A 27,879-nucleotide genomic window follows, 5' to 3' on the forward strand; every position below is an offset into this window, starting at 1 on the left:
TGTTAAAAGTTTGTAGAGTATTGTGGCATTAAATTTGTAATTTGCAAACTTCATGTTAAAAGTTTGTGAGGAATTGTGGCATTAAATTTATAAATTGCAAACTTCTTGTTAAAAGTTTTTGGGTAATTGTGGCATTAAATTTATAAATTGCAAACTTCTTGTTAAAAGTTTTTGGGTAATTGTGGCATTAAATTTATAAATTGCAAACTTCTTGTTAAAAGTTCTTGGGTAATTGTGGCATTAAATTTATAATTTGCAAACTTCATGTTAAAAGTTTGTGGGTAATTGTGGCATTGAATTTATCATTTGCAAACTTCATGTTAAAAGTTTGTGGGTAATTGTGGCATTGAATTTATCATTTGCAAACTTCATGTTAAAAATTTGTGGAGAATTGTGGCATTGAATTTATCATTTGCAATAAGTCATTAATAAAGACTTCAGTTGTGGGTTACAGGGAGGCAAATGGGAATCATAGAAGTGGTGACATTTGTGACTGTCATATATAATTGTACTCCTCATCTTGTTTTATTGGTCTTCAAAAGAACATAAAGCAATTATATTAGCTTTATTTTTTGAGGAACTATTCACTCCCTGTAATGCATGAGGTTGATAACTTTGACAGAATTAATTAAGAATTATTTTTGTTTTAATTTCAGACCTGTGAGGGTAGTTTGAAACATAAAAGTGAATTGGTTTCTAAGTTAGAAGAGAAGACTAATCAGTTAGTGACCACACTCAAGGACATGGAGAAGAGGTCAGTCACTATTGCATCATTTCTATTTAATATATACTTGTTCACTGGATAGACAAAAAGGGGGTTGATCTAATCAAAGCATTAAATTACTGTTTTAATGTAAAATCTAGAAAATGAAGACTTTTTTCATAGACATATGATCACATTTTTCACCCCTTTTTTTTTTTAGCTCACCTGAGCTGAAAGCTCAAGTGAGCTTTTCTGATCACCCGTTGTCTGTTGTCCGTCCGTCCGTCTGTAAACTTTTCACATTTTCAACTTCTTCTCAAGAACCACTGGGCCAATTTTAACCAAACTTAGTACAAAGTATCCTTGGGTGAAGGGGAGATTAAATTGTTAAAATAAAGGGCCAAGTCCCCTTACAAGGGGAGATAATCCAGAAAAGACAAAAATAGGGTGGGGTCATTAAAAAATCTTCTTCTCAAGAACCACTGAGCCAGAAAAGCTGAAACTTATGTGGAAGCATCCTGGGGTAGTGTAGATTCTAAATTGTTCAAATCATGACCCCCGGGGGTAGGGCGGGGCCACATTAGGAAATAAAAACTTTACATTGAAATATATAGGAAAAATCTTTAAAAATCTTCTTCTCAAGAACCACTGGGCCAGAAAAGCTGAAACTTATGTGGAAGCATCCTGGGGTAGTGTAGATTCTAAATTGGTCAAATCATGACCCCCGGGGGTAGGGCAGGGCCACAATAGGGAATCCAAGTTTTACATTGAAATATATAGGAAAAATCTTTAAAAATCTTCTTCTCAAGAACCACTGGGCTAGAAAAGCTGAAAATTATGTGGAAGCATCCTGGGGTAGTGTAGATTCTAAATTGTTCAAATCATGGCCCCCGGGGTAGGGCGGGGCCACAATAGGAAATACAAGTTTTAGATCGAAATATATAGGAAAAATCTTTAAAAATCTTCTTCTCAAGAACCACTGGGCCAGAAAAGCTGAAACTTATGTGGAAGCATCCTCAAGTAGTGTACACTCTAAATTGTTCAAATCATGACCCCGGGGATAGGGCGGGGCCACACTAGGAAATACAAATTTTACATTGAAATATATAGGAAAAATCTTTAAAAATCTTTTTCTTCTCAAGAACCACTGGGCCAGAAAAGCTGAAACTTATGTGGAAGCATCCTGGGGTAATGCAGATTCTAAATTGTTCAAATCATGGCCCCCGGGGGTAGGGCGGGGCCACAATAGGAAATACAAGTTTTACATTGAAATATATAGGAAAAATCTTTAAAAATCTTCTTCTCAAGAACCACAGGGACAGAAAAGCTGAAACTTAGGTGGAAGCATCCTGGGGTAGTGTAGATTCTAAATTGTTCAAATCATGGCCCCCGGGGGTAGGGCGGGGCCACAATAGGAAATACAAGTTTTACATTGAAATATATAGGAAAAATCTTTAAAAATCTTCTTCTCAAGAACCACTGGGCCAGAAAAGCTGAAACTTATGTGGAAGCATCCTGGGGTAATGCAGATTCTAAATTGTTCAAATCATGGCCCCCGGGGGTAGGGCGGGGCCACAATAGGGAATCCAAGTTTTACATTGAAATATATAGGAAAAATCTTTAAAAATCTTCTTCTCAAGAACCACTGGGCTAGAAAAGCTGAAACTTATGTGGAAGCATCCTGGGGTAGTGTAGATTCTAAATTGTTCAAATCATGGCCCCTGGGGGTAGGGCAGGGCCACATAAGGAAATACAAATTTTACATTGAAATATATAGGAAAAATCTTTAAAAATCTTCTTCTCAAGAACCACTGGGCCAGAAAAGCTGAAACTTATGTGGAAGCATCCTGGGGTAGTGTAGATTCTAAATTGTTCAAATCATGACCCCCGGGGGTAGGGCGGGGCCACACTAGGAAATACAAGTTTTAGATTGAAATATATAGGAAAAATCTTTAAAAATCTTCTTCTCAAGAACCACTGGGCCAGAAAAGCTGAAACTTAGGTGGAAGCATCCTGGGGTAGTGTAGATTCTAAATTGTTCAAATCATGACCCCCGGGGTAGGGCGGGGCCACAATAGGAAATACAAGTTTTACATTGAAATATATAGGAAAAATCTTTTAAAAATCTTCTTCTCAAGAACCACTGAGCCAGAAAAGCTGAAACTTATGTGGAAGCATCCTGGGGTAGTGTAGATTCTAAATTGTTCAAATCATGGCCCCCGGGGTAGGGCGGGGCCACATTAGGAAATACAAGTTTTAGATTGAAATATATAGGAAAAATCTTTAAAAATCTTCTTCTCAAGAACCACTGGGCCAGAAAGGCTGAAACTTATGTGGAAGCATCCTCAAGTAGTGTACACTCTAAATTGTTCAAATCATGACCCCGGGGATAGGGTGGGGCCACACTAGGAAATACAAATTTTACATTGAAATATATAGGAAAAATCTTTAAAAATCTTCTTCTCAAGAACCACTGAGCCAGAAAAGCTGAAACTTATGTGGAAGCATCCTGGGGTAGTGTAGATTCTAAATTGTTCAAATCATGACCCCCGGGGTAGGGCGGGGCCACAATAGGAAATACAAGTTTTAGATCGAAATATATAGGAAAAATCTTTAAAAATCTTCTTCTCAAGAACCACTGGGCCAGAAAAGCTGAAACTTATGTGGAAGCATCCTCAAGTAGTGTACACTCTAAATTGTTCAAATCATGACCCCGGGGATAGGGCGGGGCCACAATAGGAAATCCCAAGTTTTACATTGAAATATATAGGAAAAATCTTTAAAAAATCTTCTCAAGAACCACTGGACCAGAAAAACTGAAACTTATGTGGAAGCATCCTGGGGTAATGTAGATTCTAAATTGTTCAAATCATGACCCCCGAGGGTAGGGCGGGGCCACACGAGGTATTACAAGGGGGAAGTCTGGTAATGAACAGCATGGCCAAAGTTACTCAGGTGAGCGATGTGGCCCATGGGCCTCTTGTTGTCTCATGCTACCAAATATATACTAGCCAATGGCATTGTTTGTTAATTTAGCACATTTTCAACTCTGTATTTGAAAATGTATTCTCTGTATTCACATTGGTTTATTGTTGTGAAGTCATAAAAATCATACATATACATGTATCATATGCATTAAAGCCCAGTGATAAGATTTTATAAGAATGTAACATACCAAAATGATAGAGTACTTTTTTTTTCAATTATATTATTGTAAATCACATTTTATTTGGGAATACTTAATTTTTTGTGTAATTATCTGAGACAGTCTGCTTGTGAAATTTTTATTCGTGCATATATTTTTATTATTAAAGATTATATACAAAAGTATCCAAAGTTCATGAAAACTTTGTCTTGCTTATAAATACCAGATCACTGTCTAAAATAAGGTTTCATGAAAATTTAGTGATCTACAGTAAATTTTTTTTTTCTCATTTTTTTTTTCACATTGCAAGGAAGAGATCCCTTATTGCATTCCAGATGTATAAAATATATACACACATGTACAGTTTTTAGTTTACTAGAAAATGCTTAGCTTAGGAACCAGGGTAAATGAAATCATGAAGTGTCTTTAATATAATAATTATGAAACACAGAATTGTGAATGAATATAATTAAAATCCTTAAAGTCAGCAGAACTTTTTATATCTCTAAACAGGATTTCCAAGGGGAAAAGGGTTAAAATAATTAATTTGTACACTTATTAGCAATGAATATGATGTACATCTACTTATTACAATACAGTTCTGGTTCCTTGGCTTTAAATGAGTTATTAGCTTCAATTTTATTGTGTAAAATTATTTTGATTTTTTGTTTTTATTTTGCATGTCTGTGTCTCCTGCTTTTGTTTGTGTGTGAAGATTAAAACAAGCTGAAGCTGACAAACAGGCAGCTGAAGAAACTGCCCGAAAACTCGGCCAAATCATTGCCGACAAAGACGCAAAAAGGTGGGTGGAAAAATGGGAATTGTCAACCCAGAATCTGAGATTTAAAAAGTGGGTGTTGAATGGGAACAATTCAGTCTTTTCAATTTTGATGTAGAAGTAGCCCAAGTTGATCTGCAGAATTGATAGAAGTGGCAAAGGATTTTTTTTCCTAAACGTTGAGTTTCCATTTATTTTCCAAAATTAGAAATTTTTTTGTAGGAAATAAATCAAAAAAAGTAAGAGAATTCAGAATCAGAAATGTAGTAAAATTGAAAATAGACTGGTTATAACAGGAATCCAAGGACAGGCTTTTGTAAGTTTATAGGAATTGTGTGTAGGAGTTATTTATGAATAAAAATAGATATTTTTGCTTTTTCATTGAATTTTCCTGACTTAATGCTATCCTTTCTTGTCTGTTGCCATGCATCACCCATTGTCTCATTGTCTTCTCCCAAACTGATGAAGTAATTTCATCCCAGTTTGCCATAAAATAACTTTAGGTAATGGATATGCAAACTGAAGCAACTGAAGGGCATAAACAGGTGGAAATAAGATTGGATTTTTTCAGATCTTTTCCCCAAGAACCACTGAACCAGAAATGAAAAAAAAAAAATGTAACTTCCTTATACAATGAAGATTCGTATTCATCAAAATCTTGGCAGAGGGCATGGATGGGCCAAATGGGTGTCCAAAACTTACATAAAAATGAAAATAGAAAAGTCCTGAAAAAAATATTCTACTCATTTATGCTGATATGGCATTGTAAATGAATTTGCATCGGTCATTGCTTTTAATTAGAAGTAAAGTTTTAAAGTAAAGAAATAAATGAAGATGGCCTAATTTTTTTTCATTGTCAGGACAGCACTTGAGACAGATCTTAAAATAGAAAGGGAGTGGAGAGGGACATTACAAAGGTCTCTAGAGGATGAAAAGGAGAAAGTGGCAGCAATACAAACAGACCTACAGAAATATAAACAGTTAGATAAGGTAAGATATACAGCTACAGAAATATGAACAATTAGATAAGGTAAGATTTACAGCTACAGAAATATAAACAGTTAGATAAGGTAAGATTTACAGCAATACAGACAGACCTACAGAAATATAAACAGTTAGATAAGGTAAGCTTTACAGCAATACAAACAAACCTACAGAAATATAAACAGATCAGGTAAGATTTACAGTAATACAAACATATCTACAGAAATATAAACAGTTAGATAAGGTAAGATTTACAGCAATACAAACTGACATACAGAAATATTAACAGTTAGATAAGGTAAGATTTACAGCAATACAAACTGACCTACAGAAATATAAACAGTTAGATAAGGTAAGCTTTACAGCAATACAAACAAACCTACAGAAATATAAACAGATCAGGTAAGATTTACAGTAATACAAACATATCTACAGAAATATAAACAGTTAGATAAGGTAAGATTTACAGCAATACAAACAGACATACAGAAATATAAACAGTTAGATAAGGTAAGATTTACAGCAATACAAACTGACATACAGAAATATAAACAGTTAGATAAGGTAAGATTTACAGCAATACAAACTGACCTACAGAAATATAAACAGTTAGATAAGGTAAAATTTACAGCTACAGAAATATAAACAGTTAGATAAGGTAATATTTACAGCAGTACAGACAGACCTACAGAAATAAAACAGTTAGATAAGGTAAGATTTACAGCAGTATAAACAGACCTACAGAAATATAAACATTTAGATAAGATTAGATTTACAGCTATACAAACAGATCTACAGAAATATAAACAGATAAGGTAAGATTTACAGCAAAACAATATATAAACAGTTGAGTAAGCTAAGATTAACAGTAATAAATACAGGTCTACAGAAATATAAACAGATAAGTAAGATTTACAGCAATACAAACTGACCTACAGAAATATAAACAGAAAAGGTCAGATTTACAGCAATGCAAACTGACCTACAGTAATAAACAGTTAAACAAGGTAAGATTTACACAGTAATAAAGACAGATCTACACTCTACAGAAATATAAACAGATAAGTTAAGATTTACAGCAGTACAGACAGATCTACAGAAATATAAAGTTAGGTAAGGTTTACAGCAATAAAGACAGACAGAAATATACCGGTAAACAATATTAGGTAAGATTTACAGCAGTACAAACAGACACACAGAAATATATGCATTAAGAAAAGAAAAGATTTACAACAATACAAATGGACCCACAGAAATAGAGGCACTTTGAAAAAATTCTAACAGATAGATCAGTTTTACAGCAATACAAACACCCCTAAAAGAAATATAAACAGATAAAGTAAAATTAATAGCAGTAGAAATGTTAACACCTAGATAGATAAGATTTACAGAAATACAACCAAACCTAAAAGAAATGATATGAACAGATTTACAACAATACAGGCAGAGAAAAATAGACTCACAAAAATAAAACTTATAAAAGGTCAGATTTACAGCAATACAGGCAGATGCATAGAAATATATCAATAACATACAGATAACATGGAAACAGTAAGATAAGGTTTTTAGAAGTTTTAAGAAGACAGACTTATAAAGTAAACAGGTAATATTTTCATTGATGCAGATCTATAGAAAAACAACAAATAGGTAGGTAAGAGAGTTAAATGTACATGTATATAAATGTAAAAGTCCAGGGTTTTAACAGACTTTGAAATTATAAATAGATTTGGTGTTAATTCATATGTAAACAGTATCACTATTTATGGAAAAATCTGTCAATTCTCCAATATACTTTTAACTATATACATCTAAAACAAATTAATTTTGAATTGATCAATGTACTTTTATGGCAAATATTCAACAAATAAAAACTTGTCAATATACATGTAAATGCAGTTTTTATAAATTTGAAGGAATATGCTGCTTTAGAGCGTCGGCATAAGGAGATGCAGAAAACTTGTGAAGAACAAGAGAGAACACTAGCTGAACTGGGATCTCATCTAAGCGCGTAAGCAACACAGCTGTCTAAGAAAAAAGTGTTTCTGTAATTCAATCAAAAACTTTGCAAGTTGGTGTTTAAATCAAGGTTGTTGAAATGTGGAGATTGTCTTTTTCATATTTGATCATAACTGTAGTAAGTTTATATGCAAGGCCCCACATTCTTTTCATTTTTTTAAATGAAGAATAAATGTCATTGCCTCAAAGATTTCAGTGGGTCAGTAAATGCTTGTGCCATTTTATAGCCATTGATAGATCCATCATTATTAAATCCAGGTCAAAGTTACGGATGGAGGACATGAGGGAAGCTCAGCAGGCGGTGAAGGAAGCCCAATGGATCAGTGATAAAGAGGCTACAAACTGTAAAGGCTGTACTAAAGAGTTCTCCATCTCCCGGAGACGGGTAAAGTGTCATAGAATTTCCTATCCCGAGATCAGTATCTGTACTTTTGCCAGTACAAGGGGCATTTCTGAAGTACATATAACTTCCTGTTTGTAAATCAAATGAAAAAATAATACTCATTTGGATGAAAGTCTAGGTTTTTAAAAATTTTATTGCATTTTAAACTCTTTTACAATAAATCATTTTACTGAAGCAAAAATAAACTGAGGCAGAAAATTGCGGGTATTCAATAGGTTTTGATTTTACATGAATGAATGGAATTTTGTCTCAAAATTGCAGCACCATTGTCGAAATTGTGGAGAGATATTTTGTAATGAGTGTTCAGACAATAAGATGCCCCTGCCTTCCTCAGCTAAGCCTGTGCGTGTTTGTGATAACTGTCATACCTTACTGCTGCAAAGGTATTCCTCAACAGGAAACTGATCACAGTGTCTTTGTGAAGATTTCAAACTACAATGGCCCAATACTCAAGACATCAGCCTTGTATCAGTATGAAAATTCCATAGGATTAAAAAGTGCTGCAGAAATGGTGATAGTCATGAACCATTTAAAGCTAGAAGGTGTTTCCATGACAACCATTCAAAAATCTTTTCTTGACAACATTTAAACATCTATTCGTGTCATCCCTAAATACATTCCAGCATATCTCTTAGATTTCTATTACTAGAATGCATGGTATGTGGTCTGTTGGATCATGTATGCTATCCCTGCCATTTTGAGTGTAGTAATCACAAAGCCAAGTTGTTTTGCTTGTTATTATTTCCAAAGCCATAATTATATGCAATACATATTTATATGCTAGTAATTATTTTTTTATTTTTCCATAATTTTTATTTTGTCTCCCTATAGTGAAATGGAACCTACAGAAATGAACATCTTAGGTTGCCTAGATACTTATATATGTAATGTGCATCATGAAGTATTTGGGCTAATGTCGTAAAATAGGTATTGGGTGATTTTGCATTTATATTACATATACCTGTACTATTATTGTGATTTTAAATGTAATGTGAATGAAATGTATTCTTGGTTTAAATGTGGATCAGTTATCAACATGCCAAGTTTTCAACAGCAAAAAAAAAAAAAAAAAGAGTTGTGTTCACATCAGATAATACATACATGTACATTGTATGTATTCAAAGCCTGTCCTCCTTTCAGTATTCAGAAGTATTTATGGATGTAATTTTGCAGCGTATGCTTTACTAAATATTGGTAATACTTAAAGCAAGAGAAGGAAAACCTGCAAGCTTAGGGGAAAAGATTACTTTTAATATTTCATTTATCTGCTTTCAAACATTTTGTAAAAAAAATGTTTTATGCAAATTTATTTTATAGTGAAGTTAAATTTAAATGCATTTTAGGTTTTGCAGAGTAATTAGTACATGAATGATCATAATTGAATAAGCCTTGTCTGTGTTTATGTTCATCAAATATTGGGGATGTGTTATCATTTTTTATGTTGATCGTGAATTAGTGTACTAGAGATCATAAGGGGTTATAACCCCCCTCCGTGAAATGAGTAAACATACTGTTTTTCCCCAAACATATGTGTACTTTTCAGCAAGGGTTTAGTGTTTAATAGAAAAAAAGTAATATAACTGCCAGACTCATTGCAATCACGTGAAGAAGAATGGGTATTGCTTCCCTTCAGAAAATGTTGCAGAAGATTATTTTGCAAAGCATAATTGTTGATTTGTATATTATTGTTATTACATAAAACAATAAATGATAAAAAATGAATTTATTTTTTTTCTTTCATGATTTGAAGATACAGGATTGAAAAAATTGATTAACTTTATGAATATATTTTACAGCAAGAATGGTATTTACATGTAGCATATGATATGATAAAATAAATTGTTCATGACAACATTTGGTGGATTGCTAGACTAATCTGAGCTGCCCAAATAAACTAATATTTTTAATCATTCATTTTTTCTCCATGTGGTCATACGTATCATGTGTCTCCTTTGTTTTCCTTGAGCGTCTATCTATGTGGTCGTATGCTGTGTCCTCTGCATCTCCAGTGACGTCATCAGAATGAGTGATGTTTTGCTTATAGTCTGATCGGTCATAAACACTGCTGGTCAGATCTGGTTTCTGATTCTGTCTGGTCAAATGATCATATGCCGTGTCTGTGTCGTCTGCTGCACCAGTGACGTCAGATTGTGTGATATGCGATCTGTCATAGATACTACTGTTTGGGTATGGATTCTCTCTAGTCACGTGATCGTAAGTGGAGTCTGTCCTTTGACTAGAGGTCCCTATATGTATAGATGTATAGTGTGACTTTTTAGAGTTGGCTTGTTTGAATTTGGCATAGTCATATTTATGTTCAGAATCCGGCCGTATGGGACTTTCTCTTGTCACGGGATCATAGGTTGCTTTAGCATTTTGATTCCTATCAGTATAATCTGTGAGACTGTCTTTCTGCGTTCTGTAATTCTTCGTTTCAATCCAAGCCTTGCGGGCTTCCGTAGCTATTCTTTTCCTAGTAGTAAAAAGTCAGCATTTAGTTATATCTACTTCAAAGTAATATTGATATAAGCAATCTTCAGGAAAAAATATTAGACTTTTTACCTCAGCATAAAGATTGTGATTGCAACTACCAGAACAACAAGAGCAAACATCCCCAGAGGTAAATAAATGGAGACAATGTGATTTCCTCCTGTGGAAGACAAAAAAACGAGGTTTTCTTCTTTAAGAATATATGTATTAAAGATGAATATTATAGATTAAAGAACCCTAGAAAGCAGCATTTTAATAATGCAAACATTTGGGCAACATTGGAGACAACACAAAAAAAAAACTCATTTGACTTGCTGGATACATATTGCAATCCACATGAAAAAAAAATACCATTCGATATTTGTGATGGTTTATGGTGATTTACCTTCGGGTGGTAGAGGTCTTGTAATTATTCTCGTTTCTTTTGAAGTAGTCGTTTTGGTTGTCTGTGTGGTTGTCTGTTGGACTTCGCACCAGGATGGCAATCGCGCACTACAGTTTTCGTTGTACAGTTGCATAGTCCCATCTTCATTAACAGTGACGGCCGTACACAAAGTAGAAATTTGTGGATTGTTAGGGATAACTACAATGAAATATATGGAGATAACGAACAGTATTCAAGCTCAAAAGTCCATTAAACAATACAAAATAGGAGCAGAGCAAACACGGACCTCCAAACATCAGAGGTGGGATCAGGTGCCATGGAGGAGTGAGCATCCCCTGCCGACCGGTCACACCCGCCGTGTGCTCCTTGCCATGATCGGGAAATAACGGAAAAATCCGCCGACAATTCAGTGTGTAAATAATGGCCTAACAATTAGTATGGAAAACGTCAGTCAGCATTTGACTCAATGATAAATTGTATTTGCTGACAAGGTCATTGTATCGACCATAGAACTTACGAAATGATGACTTTAAACGAGACAGCTGATATTCTTGTTTCATCAACTTATTTGTCAATAATCTACCTCGTTTTAGAAATTGTACATAGGTAGAGCAATACAAGTAATAGAGTTACATGTACTTGTTATTTAATGCATATCATGGTATTTGTAGAGCGTATTGTATTAATAAGGAAATTCCAAATAACGGCAATATACTGGTAGAGCAGTGCATAACCAGAGCTTATTAGAGGATAGGGGAAAGAAAGTGGAAATTGAGAATTACAAACTATCAGAGTTATTTCTCTGCCAACATTGGCTCAAACATTTAGCAATGAAAGTCAACGAAATACATGTCTGACGTCACTTGCCTGTGTATGAGCTTGTACATGCTTTCAGATCTGAATTACTGTGTATGTAAAATATTAAATAATGGATAATGAATCTGTATCTGTTGATATTATTATTGTATAGATAGAGTACCTACCCGTGTCAATTTTTGTGAATTCTCTGCGAAAAATTCCAACCCAGAAGAGAATGAGGCGCGAGGGATGAAGAACACCTCCAAAGGTGTACGTATCAGCGATTCTGTAATTAAGCTTGCTACACTCCAACACTGCCCCTGTCCAATTCATCCGAACTGTCGACGTGTAAATAACATCAACTGTAAAATAAAAAAAAATAAACACGCAATCCTTCATATCCCCCCTCTCTCCTCAAAAGTATCCTAGTCCTTCTATCCTACAAAGTATGTTAAAAATTCCAGGGTCTTTGGATTATTATTCAGATATGATACTTGTATAAAGTTTATCTTCTTCACATTTTCATAGAAATTTCAACCTTGGCCAAAATAATGTCAGTCTATAACTAAGCCTAGAAAGACGTAAGTACTGTCCAGCGAGACTGTTTAGTCTGTCCGCCTGCAAATTTAACCATTTTTTTTTTATTACTGTTGGAACAAAAATAAAGCCTGATTTCTTCTAGATAAGTGTCATATTCAATGTTTTGGTTTCCAGGGTCAAAGGTCAAGAATTGCCACCAAAAGATTTTTTGTCACATAAACATCATTCAAAAACTAAGACGCGCACATTAGAAAAACACATACAATAGCAGTTGGTGGTGAAATGTTAGGAAATTTTGATTTTATTATACATGATCCTGTGTGACAGACATAGCTAGCCACTAGCTGGTCACAGCGCGTCGTTTGGTAGGTATATGATGTCGTCAACTCATCCTCCTCACCATCACGGCTCTGTTGACCCTGAATGCATTGCAATTCCCCAGGCACAAAGGACTGCAGCTGGGTGTCTGAAAAAAATCATTAAAATTACATGAATCAAATATTGAAATTACGAACAGTCATCAAGCTCAAAGGTCCATAGTAAAAATACAAATCAGAAGCAGAGCAAACACGGACCTCTAAAAATATCAGATTTGGGATCTGGTGCCATGGAGGAGTAAGCATCTCCTGCCGACCGGTCACACCCGCCGTGTGCTCTTGTCATGATCGGGAAAACGGAAAAATCCTTAGACAATAAAAGATGATCAACATCCGTAGACAATAAAAAATGACCAATTTTGGCCTGATTTGAAAATAAAGTATTACAATAAAATGAAATTATTTTTGAAATAAGAATTTCTCCTTCATCACTTAATGGTGCATCTGGTATCTACTTCGACTTACTCTTTGATTTATATTCGGAAATTTTATCTCGAGTTAAGAATGAAATTTCAAAATATTTGAACATTTAATAGAAAAAATTGGCATATATTTTGTAATTTTTTTCAAAATTGGGGTCAAGGAAGTAAGATTAAAACTTATCTATAGCAAGAATGTTCAGGATAAATTCATTTCCTTGAATTATCATAACTGTATTGGATTCCCGAACTACATGTATATAAAAATCCTTACAAACGGATTCTAGTAAATGTTCTACCCAGCCTCTTTCATTACTTCTCACAAAAATATTAAATGTTCTACCCAGCCTCTTTCATTACTCCTCACAAAAATATTAACAATGAAGGAGAAATTTCAGGAGTACATATTCTAGAAATGAAACTTAAAAACGCCAATGATCGTTTAGAAAAATATTTTTTTTTTTACTAAAATCAATAGCATCAGAAAGTACGATTTTTGAACACCTTACATAACTACCGGTATTGCCCACGATAAATTAAAGACGAAGCTTTTTTACACCATATAGACAACTGCTTTTTCAATAAAAATGGAACTCGTAAATTTAAATATCTTGTAATTGGTTATCTACACACTTATTTTGTTAAAAACATTCTGAGTCTAATTTACACACAAGTACTCCGAAGTGCAAATCAAAAATATGCTTGAGTTTCTCATTGACATTATCTAAGTTGTTTTGTAAGTCCAGGTCCTCCAACAATCTGTTGGAATTTCCATGGGTAATAATCGTGCCCAATTACAAGCAGACTGACCTGTTTTTGTATTCATATGAAGCAAAATTTATTCAGAAACTTCTACATGAAGAGGAAAAGTCTCTTGTTGTGGCCTTCAATTTGACGTTTAGATATGTATCGACATTTAATAAATTAGCAATATTCTTCTTTGTTGCTACGTTGATTCGATATATCCCTCTGAACTCGAATAAAAGGACATTACAGACTTTGATATATCTGTTTCATATTTGGATATTTTACTAAAAAAAGACAATGATGGTAAACTAGCAACTAAACTTTATGATAAACGTGATGACTTCAACTTTTCTATCGTCAACTTCCCTTATTTATGTAGCAATATACAATTATCACCTGCATATGGAGTTTATGTCTCCCAGTTGATTTGATACGCTAGGGCATCTTCTACGTACGAACAATTTTTAAAACAAGGCAAGCTATTGACAAATAAGATGATGATACAAGGACATCAGCAGTCTTGTTTAAAGTCAACATTTCGCAAGTTCTGTTGGCGATACAATGACCTTGTTAGCAGAAAAAAAAACGTATTTGCATTTGTTCGTCACGTATTTACATGCACTTCCATGCTGTTAAAGCTTCCGAAACACATTTGTACTTGTACGTTCAGTCTACCGTTCACGTACAATCTATCGTTGGGTGGAATGTTGACAAACGTTTTTCATACAAATTAATGGGTCGTTATTTTTACTCAAAATTGCATGGCTACGGATTCTTCCGTTCACCCGATCATGACGAGAAGCACTCGGCGGGTGTGACTGGTCGACAGGGGATGCTTACTCCTCCATGGCACTGATCCCATCTCTGATTTTTTAGAGGCCCGCGTTTGCTCTGCTCACAATTAGTATTGTTTCAATTGGTTTTTGAACTTGATTACTGCTTCTTATCTTTATGGGTCAAAATTCCGCGGTATCACAATTTCTGTTCAATCTGCGGGTAGACATTTAAGCGGATTTCTTAGATTACTTCCATATGCTCTGAATGTACAGTTCGCTGTTAACGAGTACATAACGTAAATTAATACCACGCGGAAAAGAGTACTTCTACAATCAAAGATTTGTTATAGGTATGAAAAGATTTACGCCCCTTGGAATAAATTGATTCCCACCTATTTTGTCCTAGACGGAAATGTTTTTAATTGTGTAAAATCATCATATATTTCCCTCAACGTATAGAATGTAACACACATACATGTACATGACATCCATACTTTAATCTCTTTGACTGATTGATTTCTTACTTGTTGTGTAAAACATAATATCTGTGGTTGCTAGATTTCCAAATGTCAAAGTTCCGCCACAGAAATCGGTTTTTGATCCATTACATAAGCGAGCTGTGCATTTGGTTACAAACGATGGCATGGAGTAGATGCAGAAACAGTAATTTTCCTACAAAAATAAAAAAAAAAGTTGCTTATGATTTTCTTTTTTAAAAAGTTGCTAAAACATTGTCAAATCAAAGAATATTTTTTTCTATAGAAATGTTTTAAAGGGTGGATGTAAAGGATAAGAAATTTTTTTTTAAACATAATAAAATCGAATTGAGTAACAATAGAGCGAGCACCGACAACCCGTAGATGGTAGTGGCGGGACAGCTTTCCACACATTTCCCCACGGTATCATTTCTTTGTAGTAGAATTCTGGTTGCAAATGGCAGTTGTGCTGTGTATACCGTGTAGCAACCTGCAACAACAATTAAAAACAAGATCTGCAAGATTTGCCATAAGTTTAATTAGTCCGAAATATCTGACGTTTTCCAGGCTTCACGATTTTGAGTTTTCCTTGCACGTAAAATATTAAAATCGTGAAAAACGCCTGGAAAACGTCAGATTTTTCGGGTTAAAATTTAATATGCTAAATACAAGTTTATAGTGTATAGTGTATTAACAAATATTACATTTTGTGATATAATATTTTACGCAAAATGAAAATACATGTGGTAATACCTCCACAACGTAATGTAAAAGTGCATGTAGCTCTTTTTCCATAATACTCATTCAAAATTTCCTGTGAATATAGGTTAAACCCAAATTTTGAAATTTAAAAATAATGACACATAGGCTTTTTCTTTTACCTAACTTTCCGATATACATAAATCCTGAATAATATATTGTTTTTCTGAAATTCACAATATGAATGAATGATGTATATAGTTAACTCGATAGATAAAAAAAATGGGACCAGAATGCAATGAGATTAAAAAAAAAAATTTACTCTTCGCTAGACTTTTTTCTTCATATAATTTGTACACCAGAGCGAAACCTAAACTTTACAAGAATCCATGTGATCCATCATTTTATTTCCTTTCACATTGTGCTTTCATACATTTTCTAAATATAGACTTTCTCTAGGAACTGAACCTACATTAGAGACAGGATCATAGCAATTAATAAGCTTTGAATTGTAAAAAATAAATAAATAAATAAATAAAAATAATAATAAAAAGTACAAAATACCATAATCTGCAATCTTATCCAGGATTCTTTATATTCGTTCATGCCTGTTAACAATAAGATATCCCTGGGAGAAGTTCACTTTATATTGGTGAAAAAAGAAATGTCTCGGGGGGGGGGGGGGTGTTCCTTCCAAATAGACGGGCTTCTGGAAGAGGTTCTACTACATGTATGAGCTAGGATTCCAGGAGGAAATAACTAGTTTGGGAAAATGCCACAATAAGACGGTTAACAAAGTTATGAGCGGGTTAAACATCGTTTACAACTGTTATATTCCCGAAACAATTTAAAAAAAAATTATATTAAGCATATTTTGGTTATATACCTCTGACATTCAGCCACTGGGTGTGGCCTCTGTAGGCTCCTATCCAGGCCTTGGTTTGGATCTCTTTTGACGAAATTTTGGCTGTTTGTAAAAACCCACGGACACTGGGTCCAAGGAGGGTGCAGTTGGATTTTGCTTCCTCCCATGTCAAAAGGTTATTGTTCAAGGAGGCTGTAACTTCTATATAAAAAACATATTTTGAATTAAAATCATGGTTAATTCTTTCAGCAGTGAATTTACCCATCTTTCTAATCTATATACTAGGGATGTCAAATCGGTCAATTTTTGATAATCGGTTACTCGGACGTTTTTTCGATCGAGTACCCGGGTACTCGGTAAAAATGAAAATACAAGTTTGTAAATTTTTAATTGTTAATTTGTTAAACTCCAAAGCTGTTTTGTCACGTTTTATGAATGTATATACTTGTAAACATGAAGTCCAGTACTAAATTTATTTATTAAATATACACAAATGATGCAATAAATACATAAAAAATTACAAATGGTTTACAGTTATTGTTTAAGATCTATTTCATCAACGTAAAAGGAGGACAATCTGTTACGCAGGTTTGTGATGATTAGAGTGGCGAAAGAGAAGGAACGGACGTTGTTTGGATTGCTAGTCTAATTTTGAAGTGGGTAGCGGCATTTCTGTGCACGTCCGATTGGTGTGTTCCCCGAACGTCTACTGGACTAAACCAACATCTAATTATCACACTCAATTGAGGGGCCCTCTGAGGGGTACAGGTAGGATCTACAATCATTTACGAACTAGCTTTACCTGTATTTATTGAAGGAGGAATTCTACAGCAACAATAATGTTTGGCATCTCTTCTGAAACATGGTTTCAGCATGGAAATATTGATAAAAGATATTTATTGTTTTAACATGATTTTTTTTTTCAGGAAAAATGTAAAAATCTTGCTTTAGATACTTTTGATTTAATTTAGTTTTGATCTTCATTTCAAAGTATTAATTTTAAATATTATAACAATAAATAATTTCAAAATCTTTATAAGTTTGTGTCATAAAACTCAATCACAATATACATGTAATTTATTTTGGTAAAAAATTTATCAAGAAGAGTAAGATACGATTATATTTGAAAAAAAAAATCATTTTGAATCCCCCCCCCCCAACTTTAGATATTGATTCCAAACAAAGAGGTAGCAATGGTTTAAACAGTGGGAGAAGAGCAACCCCCCAGAGAAATCTAACAAGTAAAATTTAAATAATTAAAAAAAAAACCTTGAAAATCCTATTTTGTGTGTTCGTGTGTGGGAAGGGGTGGACTTTCTCTGTTTGTAGATTTTTTTTCAAGTGCTGGAATATTCGCCAACGCTCGACCTTACAGCAACAGAGTGTAAGAGGGGGCAACATCTAAATGAAAATTTACATATAATTAGATCTAGAGGAATAGACTATACTACAGGAAAAGTCTTTGCTCAGAAAAATGCCCCCTCCCCCCTTTTCGTTCTATGGACCTGTAAATGCGATGTGAAAAAAGTTCTCCATGTTTAGTATAGATTAAACAAAGCTTAAAATGTTAAAATGTGGTGTAAGTGATGCTTCAATTAAGTGCCAAGTGTTAGGTTAAAAAAAGTTATGCTTAATTGAAAATAATTTATAATAAATTATTTATTACATGTACATGAAAAAATATTTAATTGTTTAGTGCCTTCAATTATAGCAAGTATTTAATCAATAAATCTATGCTTTAGTACACAGTTTTATCAGTAAATATTAAATTATTTGATTTTGACTACTTTGTTCAATCAAGGTAACACAGGTAAACTCTACCTGGACCCCTTAGAGGGCCTCTTAATTGAGTGTGATAATTAAATAGTTGTTTTAGTCAGTAGACGTTAGGGGAATAACCCCTCAACCGGTAAACTCTACCTGGACCCCTTAGAGGGCCTCTTAGTTGAGTGTGATAATTAAATAGTTGTTTTAGCCAGTAGACGTTCGGGGAATAAACCGTCCGATTTCACTGCCGTATATTAACTAAATAATTTAAGAATGAATGGAAGATAATAGACCATATTAATCGATGTTCACTGAAAAACAATCAATGAAGCCATAAAAAAATTAAGGACCACAACAGGTGAGAACAGCTGTGTACCAGGTGATTGGTCACTAATTACTTCGTATACACAGCCATAGGCGATAACGGGTGTTTACATGGAAAGATGATGACACGCTAATTACCCGTATGCATATTTATTTTTTGATAAGTTTTTGATGAAAATATGTACCTTGAAATAAGAAAATATACACATCCGAGTAACCGAGTTTCATTTAGTATTTGATACTCGGACGTTCGATCGAGTACCCTTAACCGGGTACTCGTTGACACCCCTACTATATACAGAAGAAATGGATGGAACTCATTTCCAGTAACTGGACAATTTTGCCCTGGAGGAAACAATCTCTTATAGTAGTTATAGGAAGAGGTGGGAAAGGGAATTCAAAGAACCTTCTTAGAGTGGGTATCCCCTTGAAACTTCTTAGAGAGGGAATTCCCTTGGGCCCATTGGTCCATATACGCACTCAGAATCTTTGCTAAAATTTTTTTTAGAAAAAAGAAAACGTGGACAACGTGTCCAAATCCGAAAAGCTTATGCGGGGGGAGGGGGGGGGGAGTTAAGACAGGTCGTTTTCCTTCATATATGACTTTCCTTAGGTGTCCATGTAGGAGTGTAAGAATGTAGGGGTGGGTGGGTTCAAGGTCATTTTGGTTACTTTACTGTTTAAACTTAATAACTGAAAATCTCAGAGTTAGGAGGGATCGGGTTTGGACCCCCCCCCCCCCGATACCCTCTAGATTCGTGAATGACAGAGAAAGACTTCGCAGAGAAAGACTCTGCAGGCTCTCACAAAAGATCATCACAATTGAATATAAAAATGGTCCATGTTATCAAATTCAGTTTTCTTGAGGGAAATATGAATATTAAGATTAAAACAAATACCCCAACTCTTTTTCTGAATATGCATACATATACATGTATATCATCGGCTTGCTGAGATAGGCTGGCAATTGAGGAAGAGGACCTTTGAACTTCTGTTATTTAACGTGCGAAAAACAGCATTCTTGAACATATGCTGAATATACTGTATTTGGTTGCGACTTCTAAATGAGTTCCTCGTCATTTACTTTCATTTTACTCTTAAAAAAATTAATTGCCTTTCCCACACTTTCACCAATGTATAATCCATGGGGATAGTCTTTGTTTTTAAAGAAAATGATTATACCTAGATACACGTAATACACTTCTGGTGATGCAATGATTACATAAGTATTATGGATGTTCTTCCAAATTATTACCTTGAGTTTTACAAAATCCACACCAATGCAGAAAGGTGACCACTAGTAGCCAAACATACATTTTAATCGATTTATTATCTCCCGAAGACACAACAACGATGAAGGGTACTGTAATGCATTACTCGTTAATCTTAGTAATTCAACACGGATACTAAATCTGAGATCATTTCCTCCTTAGTACGAAAGTGGACAATCATCGTAAAATTGTGTAAAGAAATCCACACGATTATGAGTGACCACTCTCTCTCTCTCTCTATAATTTTTTAGGTTGGGGATATGTAGGTATACACTGGAGCAGGCGACACCTCGCATAATTACTGAACAATATTCTTCAATGTATACATAACCCTGAAAGCCCCCCCCCCTTTCCAAAAAACCTGTTAGTTACACTTATTGAACAATTATTTTGGGTATTATCAAGAGATATACTGATGGGTAGTGACGAGTTTGCGCTAGCGAACAAGCTTACACTGATCAGAATATCACGTGATACCCAAAATAGTTGTTCAATAAGGAACTTTATCGTTTAAATGTCAATCATTCGGTCACACGACCTTTTGATTTAATTGCACCCAATTTGGCAAACTTTTTTTCGCCCCATTATCATTTTATTTGCGCAACGCAGAGTGAGAAGATGAATGTTTATTAGCGAGAGAGCACACTGCTGGACCTATTTGACATTTTACAGTCCCTGCGGAAGAAAAGAAGAAATTTCTTATTGATACGGAATTGCTACCAGAAAACATGGATTTCAGTTTTTAGGAACATGTAGATATAAGTAATTTCAACTTGAATTTTCTGGATTGGAAACCGTCAGTAAATGAATCTACTAAGGCAAGTAATCGTTTTGTTATAGTACGATATCAGAAACTGAAGTAAACGATTTTATATAGAATTGAAACTAAGTTGATGTTTAATATGGCCCGAGCATTCTATGTACAGCTTTTTTTTTTAATATTAACTAGGGAAATTTGATCAATTATACCAGATAGTACTAGGGAGGGGGGCTGCCTTTTACTTTTGTCCGATATTAGTATTTCACTTTTAATTTGGTATGGAAATTTACATTAAAAGTATCCCTTTCCACCCACCCACCCACAAACATACGAGATAAGTTTTTTTTTCTTCTAGTTTTGGTAGTTTTGTTTTTTTTCTTCTTTTTTGTGCAGGTCATATTTTCATAGACACCTCTTAATTGTGCTTCTCAATTATTTTCTAGCTACCCCACCCCATCCCCACTACGCTCGGTATGATGTTTATAATTTTTTAAAAATCAAATCGACCTATTTTTTAACAACTACAAAATTTCATACAATTTTAAGTTACAAATGGAAGCTTTTGGATCTAATTTTCGATTTTCTGTATATACACGTGGTGTAAAAATGGCTATAAGGGTTATGTTTCTTTCTCTCTCTGTTTTATCACTTTGATCGTTCAATTAAATTATTATTGGTTAGCAGTTTAGATTCACAAAGTTTGCATGAAAAATGATTTAACAAAATGTTTGAAACGTTTTCCTTTTTTCTTTCTTTTTGTGTCATGGGTGCGATGATTTTCCTTTGAAATTTGCTGTGCTTTAAATCTTGATATCATTACGGAGGCGGAGCTTAGGCTATGCGGTATCATGTAAGTCAGGAACTTATTGCACGTACAATAACTTCCAAAATTATCTATTATGTACTATTTACGCTAGCAAAGAAAACAAGAAAACAAAAACGTGTCAAAAATTGTGTTGAATCCTGCAAACTTACTGCTTACTGCAGATAGAAAATTAAATCCAAAAGCTGTATATAGCTTGTCACTTTAAATTGTTTGAAATTAAAAAGCTGATTTTATAAACATCATAAGTACTTGGGGGGGGGGGTGTCCAGAAAAGAGTTCGGAAGCATAGAAGTATCTATGAAAATATCACACGCAAAAACAGGAAAAACAAAAACTACTAAATCTGTATAAATAAAGGCATATTTCGAGTGTGTGTGTGTGTGTGGGGGGGGGGGGTATGCGACTTGTAATGTAAATTTTCATACCAAATTAACTATGAAATATTAATATCGGACATAAGTAATGGTTACATAGAACACCCGGGCAGTATTTAGATCAACTAAGTATAGTCGCAGACTCGCAGTCTTCTTGCAATTCTATAAGATCGTTTACATCAGTTTCTGATATGCCGTTTATAGTACTGCTATTTGCCTTAGTTCGTTGTCCGACTGTTTCCAATTTCCGAAAATTCAAGTGAAAATTACTTATATCATATTGAAATCTATGTTTTCTGGCGGAAAATCCATATAAATGAGAAACTTAATTTTTTCACAGCGACTGTAAAATGGCAAATAGGTCCAGCAGTGCGCTTTCTTGGTAGTAAACATCCATCCTGTCACTCCGCATTGCGCAAGTAAAATGATAATGGGGCGAAAAGGTGTGTCTTGGTGGAATTAAATGAAAAAGAAATGTGACCGAATGATGAACATTTGAACATCATACAAGTTCCTAATTGAACAACTATTTTGGTTATCCGAATAACGTAATATTCTGATGGGTGTGAACTCGTTCGCTAGCGCGAACTCGTCATCTCCCATCAGAATATCTCGAGATACCCAAAATAATTGTTCAATAACTGTAACTTAATGTGTATATGTGTCATAACAGGTAATTTTGGAAGTTATTGTACGTGCAATACCTTTCTGCCTTGCAAGATACAATACAGCTTTCATCCACGATACAATTTCTTTTATCAAATTTTAGAATTCTCGAGCACATGTTGCATCAAGCGACTTTTATAGTCAACACATACAACGAATGGCGCTCTATTATCTCAACTGAGATTAGGACTAGGTGAATATATCTCAAAACCTCAATCTCAAAAATATAGTAGACTGTATGGGATCATTCTAATATATACACCTGCAGACATGTTTTCAGAGATATGTAAGTCCTATAAGTAAGGTAATCGAATCTACCCTTACCTAAGGTATATATCTGAATTTCTCCTAAAGTTAAACATTGCAAGTCTCGTCCCAAGATGAACTTAAAAGGTTCATAACTTTGTGTAAGCGTTTATTTTCTATAATTGCAAGGTTGTAATATGCCATAAGATGTTTATCCTAAGCAATAAATAAATTGAATTAATTTTAAAATTTTGGAATTTTTTGTTCACAACCTTAAAATTTGCAAAAAATAATCTTTCTGTTCTTTTCCCTAGTATGCATATTATGTTCTCATAATCTCTTCATTCTTTAGGAGAGAGAGATGTCCTATTTAATCATTATTTATTGCACAAGAAAGAACACATATTTAACTTAAAAGTTATCAAATCATTTAAAGTTATGTATCAACAATGTTATAATCTACAAGAAATTCCAACCTACATTCAATCTGAGATTATTTTTAAAGAAAAGATCAAGAATATATGTTATTGTTTTCTGAGAGACTGTAGACAATCTGAAAAAAAAAAACCCTTCCATATCTATAATTTTATTTATTCATATTTCATTCAAAATGACAGTTTAATAATAAAGCATCTATATCTGTAATAATAATACTAATTAAACACAATCATTTAACCGTGCAAGTGTAGCTATTTTGCAATTATACCAACAAGTATATGTCTTTATGTTCATTAGTCCTGAATTTAAAAAAAAAAAACAAACTTATACTACTGGTGGTACAGCAAAGTTAATATGATAAAAATCCTGTAAACATACATTCACGCACACAAATTAGAATTTGCTTGTTATATAAAATATTTTCTTTATAAAAATATTTTGCCATTTAGGCTATTTATATTACTTATCAAATAAAAAATACAAACAGTCTTAGGTTGCATTACAATTCAAGTTTGAGAGTTTTATTTGCATTCTTGGAATCGGCCCTGCGGAGGAACACAGTATTTATCATTCACTGAACTGGACTTCCCTCTACAATCCAAAACATTAGGATCAACAGAATCTTTCCATACAGAACACAGAATAAACGGTTGCCAATTTTCACCACAAATCAAAGATTTCGAACACATATATGCCCTCGCTCTTTGGACGGTTGCTTCTGTTATCTTAACAATTGAAAAGACTTTAAGCATTGTAAAAAGCGTTGAGGATATTTTTACCATCTCAAGTTCAATTGGGTTTGGATTTAGTCGAATGGTTTGTAGATTGTATCCCCAGTAACAATTTGATGTAGGAATTATATGTTCTGCAATATATCGTAGAACTAAATATTTACTTCGAAATATATTGCCTTTTACGTGTCGATATATCAAACATGGATTCGTTATATTTTTGACACCTGATTCAATAATCTTTATCGTTTCCTGTATTTCAGAGCTGGGACAAACTGGTGAATTCAAATAGTTGTATTGTCTTCTTTTCCCCGATCTAATAAGCTTTAGATCATGTCCCCAATAACAATCAGTTTTTGGTAAAATATCTTTTGCTATGTATCTTAAGAGATCAAATAAGTTCGAAAAAACTGGTTTAGGAATTGACGTATAACTTCCATACACTTCTAATTCTTCAAATATCCTTGACGGTTGCTTTTTTCTAACTTTAACACTATCCGCAATTTCCTTTAGGAATTGTGTCATTATCTTTACCTCTCTTATTTTCTCTTTAAGTTGTTTAACATTGTCAGATAGATATTTTACAAGTGGTTTCACATAATTTACTAACATACTTAAGACGTACATGTTTGTTTTAGAATAAATACGTTCATCTGCACAATTCCCCCATTTACCGTAAAGAGAAACTATTTTATCATATAAATCCGAAAACAATTTATGGTATTTTTTCCCAGTTTTTGAAAATTGCCGTAGATAATTGATAACTTTTTCACAAAATTGTTTTTGTAACTTTATCATTCGAGAATGTGCTGTTTTTAGATTTCTTCGGGCCCTTAAATATTCTGATTTAGCGCTTAACAATTTATTTTTTATGCGTCTTTCCTCCTGCACACTAGAGACTATATCAGCTATTGCAAATCCAATAGCTATAACGCTAGTAAAAATGGCGATTCCAGCAGTTAATGCCGATGCCGCTGAACTAATAATTGAGGGTAAGGTAGCTACAGTGATTACTAACTCTATTTCAAACCCTATTATGCTAAAAACCGCCTGTAGTTTTGTACCATTTAACCATTCATTATACTCGGACAGTAGATTGGCTACACCTGAAACATCCATAGTAAGAGAACCTAAACGTGTTGTAAGCTCAGAAAGACTAGAATTGGATTTTATATGCAATTCTTTGATTGTGGTTACGGCCTCGTTTATATCTGATATTAAGTCTATGTGTTTTTCGACATATCCTTTTATCTTTTCTGGGTCCCCATATTTTATCAAGAAGCTTCTCTTCAACGTCTCTACTTCTGGTTTTAAAGTATTTTTAATTTCATCCCTGTAAATAAGAAAAAGAAATTACTACATGTGGCATCAATATCACACAAGAAACGTGCATAATTTAGTAAGCTGCAATTGCAATTTTTGAAATATTTTGGTTATTTTCATACTTTCTTTATTTTCATGGATTTTGTTCAAGTCATTTAAAAAATTTGAACCGTTATCATATCAAAAATATTTACAAACTAATGCAAAAAGATCTGTTTAATATCTAAAAAAAAAAGAAATAATAAATTACAACCTAGCAATGTTTAAGCACATGACATAATTAAAACTGTATTTCATGACCACTTTGCAGTCTGAACATAAAATGTTAAGACGTAAAACCAATGATATTCAAGCTCTGTCTGACGTAGAAAACTCTACTGAAAGAATAAATATAATTACCTTAATCTACACACACTAGGATAATATAAGCATCCCCTTTTTGCCTGTATAATCTTTAAGGTTGTGGATGTCGCCACTGCTGTTACGGACACCACCGCGGATATCACTGCTATCAGTGTACTGTAAAACAAAGCAAAAGAAAATGTTTTTCTTGTCCTTGTTGGTACATGTACATTTTGACGTAAAATAAAGTATTTTTGTTTCTTATATTTCAATTGCATCAATGATAATAATTTCAAGTTTACTCGATTTTCTCGACTGACATCAACTAAAATCTTTATCGATTGCTTAGACTTAGATATTTCTTCACTGCTTACCCACCTTGCAATGACTTGCCAGCGTTCTCAAAACAATTATTGTTATGCATTTTACCAACTAACTTCTTCCAATATAATCATTAATCACCAGTGAAAGATTAGACTAAATAAAATATGCTTTAACTATACATGCTTGAACTATTTTATTCGAGGCACTTGATAATACTTCAGTAACTAATACTAATTCCAAAGTAAATATTGTGCTTACAAAAATGGAGATTGTAAATTTCCTCTAATATACTTACAATATAAATCTCTTCTCACGTTTTCTTATTTTGCCAATATCTGAATCTAAACAGAAATAAAAAAAATATTCAGTTGAAAAATGAAAATACATTTTAATGCAATGATTTCTTGAACACTTTAAATATTAAACGATAAAATCAGACGTAAATCATTAATTTATTATCATAAAAATATTTAGTTGACATGACAAAATCCCTTTTATTCTTTTGATATATGTACACTATAAACACATGGCTATAGTTGTTATATGTAAATATTAATGTAATGTACCTTTCAGACATTTTATCTGAAAATATGGATTGATTTGCAAGTCCACAGTAGATCCTTCCGTTTTGTTTACCACCAACATTCCGCCAGCATTATCTTGAGGAAACAACACTTTTTCCTCTTGAACCAAGGACACAAAGGAACCAGTCTCATTTTTAATGCCTGCAAAAGAGGATATGTTTAAAAAATGCACAAAGGGAGAAATAGATGATGAAAAGGGAAAACATAAATGAAGAAAACTGGGAAAGAAGAAAAATTAAAGTAGCCTCTGTGAACACTAGTCGCATGTCAAGGACGACAGAAGAAAGCAAAATTTCATCTTTTGAACATATCAAACGCTTGATATTCAATAAATATAAAATATTACAAGATTAAACAACATAAAGAAAAAAGAAATACACCTGTTATTGTATTTCGAAATTCATAGTAAATCAAATATTGACTTACATACCTATAACCCAAGCGTTTAATTCCTTTTCGTAAAAAATTTTTGAATTGTCTTCAAGAGAATTGTAGTACGTGTCGTATCCTTTGCTTTCTCCATTTCTTCGATACAAAACAGCCTGAGAAGGGACTTGTGGTTCACTGTAGGTCACCATCAACCATTTACAATGTCCTAATTGGTGGAAAAATCGTGATAGATTAAATAAAGCAATTTATTGCATTCAATTAAATTATCAAGATATCAAAATATTTTTCACACTCAGGTAGTTTTGATTTTTAAATATATCTTTATCAGTAAAGCTAAATTTAAAAAAAGAAGGAACAAAACTATCAACAACAGACGATTTCATCAATATCTACATCGTCCTCTGAGTCGATTATTCTTGAAAAGTTTCATCTCAGAAGAATATCCATTTATTATTTTATCATCATCATCATCATCCTCTTCTTATTATCTCTCTTACCGCAAGTTTTCATTTCTTTTGTGTAGGAAAGGAGTCCTTGACACATGCTGAGTGAAAAGTGACAAATTGACTGATATTGCTCCCCTTGGCCATCGCAAACCATTCCAGTCTCCCCATCACAGCGTGAGTGGTTTCCACTTGACCGTGCACATACACACTGAACGCCATTGTATTCTTCCCATTTTTCACAACTTCTCCCTGTTGTATCTAAAATGCAATATAATTTTCTTAATTAAAAAATCTATTGATTGACAATTAGATTATTCTTAACAATTATACCGTTTGAAACTATTGCAAATGGTTTCTATTTGTAACTTATTACAAATTTATATCTACGCAAAAATAATTATATTGTGATGTATTACTGTTTTCTGTTGCTAGACACTTCAGTCTGAAGACAAATAATGACATACGC

General features: G+C 33.6%; 3 protein-coding genes across 5 annotated transcripts in view; 1 reads left to right on the forward strand and 2 right to left on the reverse strand.

Moving 5' to 3' along the window:
- LOC133184144 (RUN and FYVE domain-containing protein 2-like) overlaps positions 1-27,879 on the forward strand; it is a 172,156-nt gene that overhangs the window by 20,398 nt on the left and 123,879 nt on the right. For 2 of the 3 annotated variants that reach the window (XM_061319024.1, XM_061319026.1), the window contains exons 11-16: positions 657-754; positions 4,564-4,650; positions 5,487-5,616; positions 7,524-7,618; positions 7,885-8,011; positions 8,291-9,751. In XM_061319024.1, the coding sequence (XP_061175008.1) occupies positions 657-754; positions 4,564-4,650; positions 5,487-5,616; positions 7,524-7,618; positions 7,885-8,011; positions 8,291-8,434 (681 nt within the window). In that variant the 3' untranslated portion in view covers positions 8,435-9,751. Of the gene's footprint in view, positions 1-656; positions 755-4,563; positions 4,651-5,486; positions 5,617-7,523; positions 7,619-7,884; positions 8,012-8,290; positions 9,752-27,879 lie in introns of those variants that run through there. The other variant, XM_061319025.1, reaches the window with a different exon arrangement.
- On the reverse strand, positions 9,941-22,661 carry LOC133184481 (uncharacterized). Its single transcript, XM_061319570.1, has 11 exons — positions 22,628-22,661; positions 19,948-20,055; positions 16,623-16,802; positions 15,409-15,527; positions 15,086-15,233; positions 12,553-12,708; positions 11,888-12,064; positions 10,905-11,102; positions 10,592-10,679; positions 10,207-10,502; positions 9,941-10,104 (listed from the first exon to the last, which is right to left on the reverse strand). Exons 1-11 carry the CDS (start codon positions 22,659-22,661, stop codon positions 9,941-9,943), a joined length of 1,668 nt encoding a protein of 555 aa, XP_061175554.1.
- Positions 23,661-27,875, reverse strand: LOC133184482 (uncharacterized). The gene is made up of 7 exons (XM_061319571.1): positions 27,830-27,875; positions 27,465-27,671; positions 27,008-27,172; positions 26,560-26,718; positions 26,289-26,334; positions 25,727-25,846; positions 23,661-25,337 (listed from the first exon to the last, which is right to left on the reverse strand). The coding sequence occupies exons 1-7, from the start codon at positions 27,873-27,875 to the stop codon at positions 23,795-23,797; spliced, it is 2,286 nt and encodes a 761-aa protein (XP_061175555.1). The 3' UTR covers positions 23,661-23,794.

This window comes from Saccostrea echinata, unplaced genomic scaffold (assembly GCF_033153115.1).
Source record: "Saccostrea echinata isolate AGI-Se365-2 ecotype Australia unplaced genomic scaffold, CSIRO_AGI_Sech_v1 ptg000010l, whole genome shotgun sequence".
Classification (NCBI taxonomy): domain Eukaryota; kingdom Metazoa; phylum Mollusca; class Bivalvia; order Ostreida; family Ostreidae; genus Saccostrea; species Saccostrea echinata.

Excerpts from the sequence above, each read along its gene's own strand:
- LOC133184481 (XM_061319570.1), bottom strand. The coding sequence starts at position 22,661 with ATGAAAGCTGTATTGTATCTTGCAAGGCAGAAAG. Across the intron at positions 20,056-22,627 it reads GTATCTTGCAAGGCAGAAAG|TACCCTTCATCGTTGTTGTG; the intron begins GTATTGCACGTA and ends AATGCATTACAG. Across the intron at positions 16,803-19,947 it reads TGGATTTTGTAAAACTCAAG|AAGTTACAGCCTCCTTGAAC; the intron begins GTAATAATTTGG and ends TTTTTTATATAG.
- LOC133184482 (XM_061319571.1), bottom strand. The coding sequence starts at position 27,875 with ATGTCATTATTTGTCTTCAGACTGAAGTGTCTAGCAACAGAAAACA. Across the intron at positions 27,672-27,829 it reads GTGTCTAGCAACAGAAAACA|ATACAACAGGGAGAAGTTGT; the intron begins GTAATACATCAC and ends ATTGCATTTTAG. Across the intron at positions 26,335-26,559 it reads TCAGATAAAATGTCTGAAAG|ATTCAGATATTGGCAAAATA; the intron begins GTACATTACATT and ends ATTTCTGTTTAG.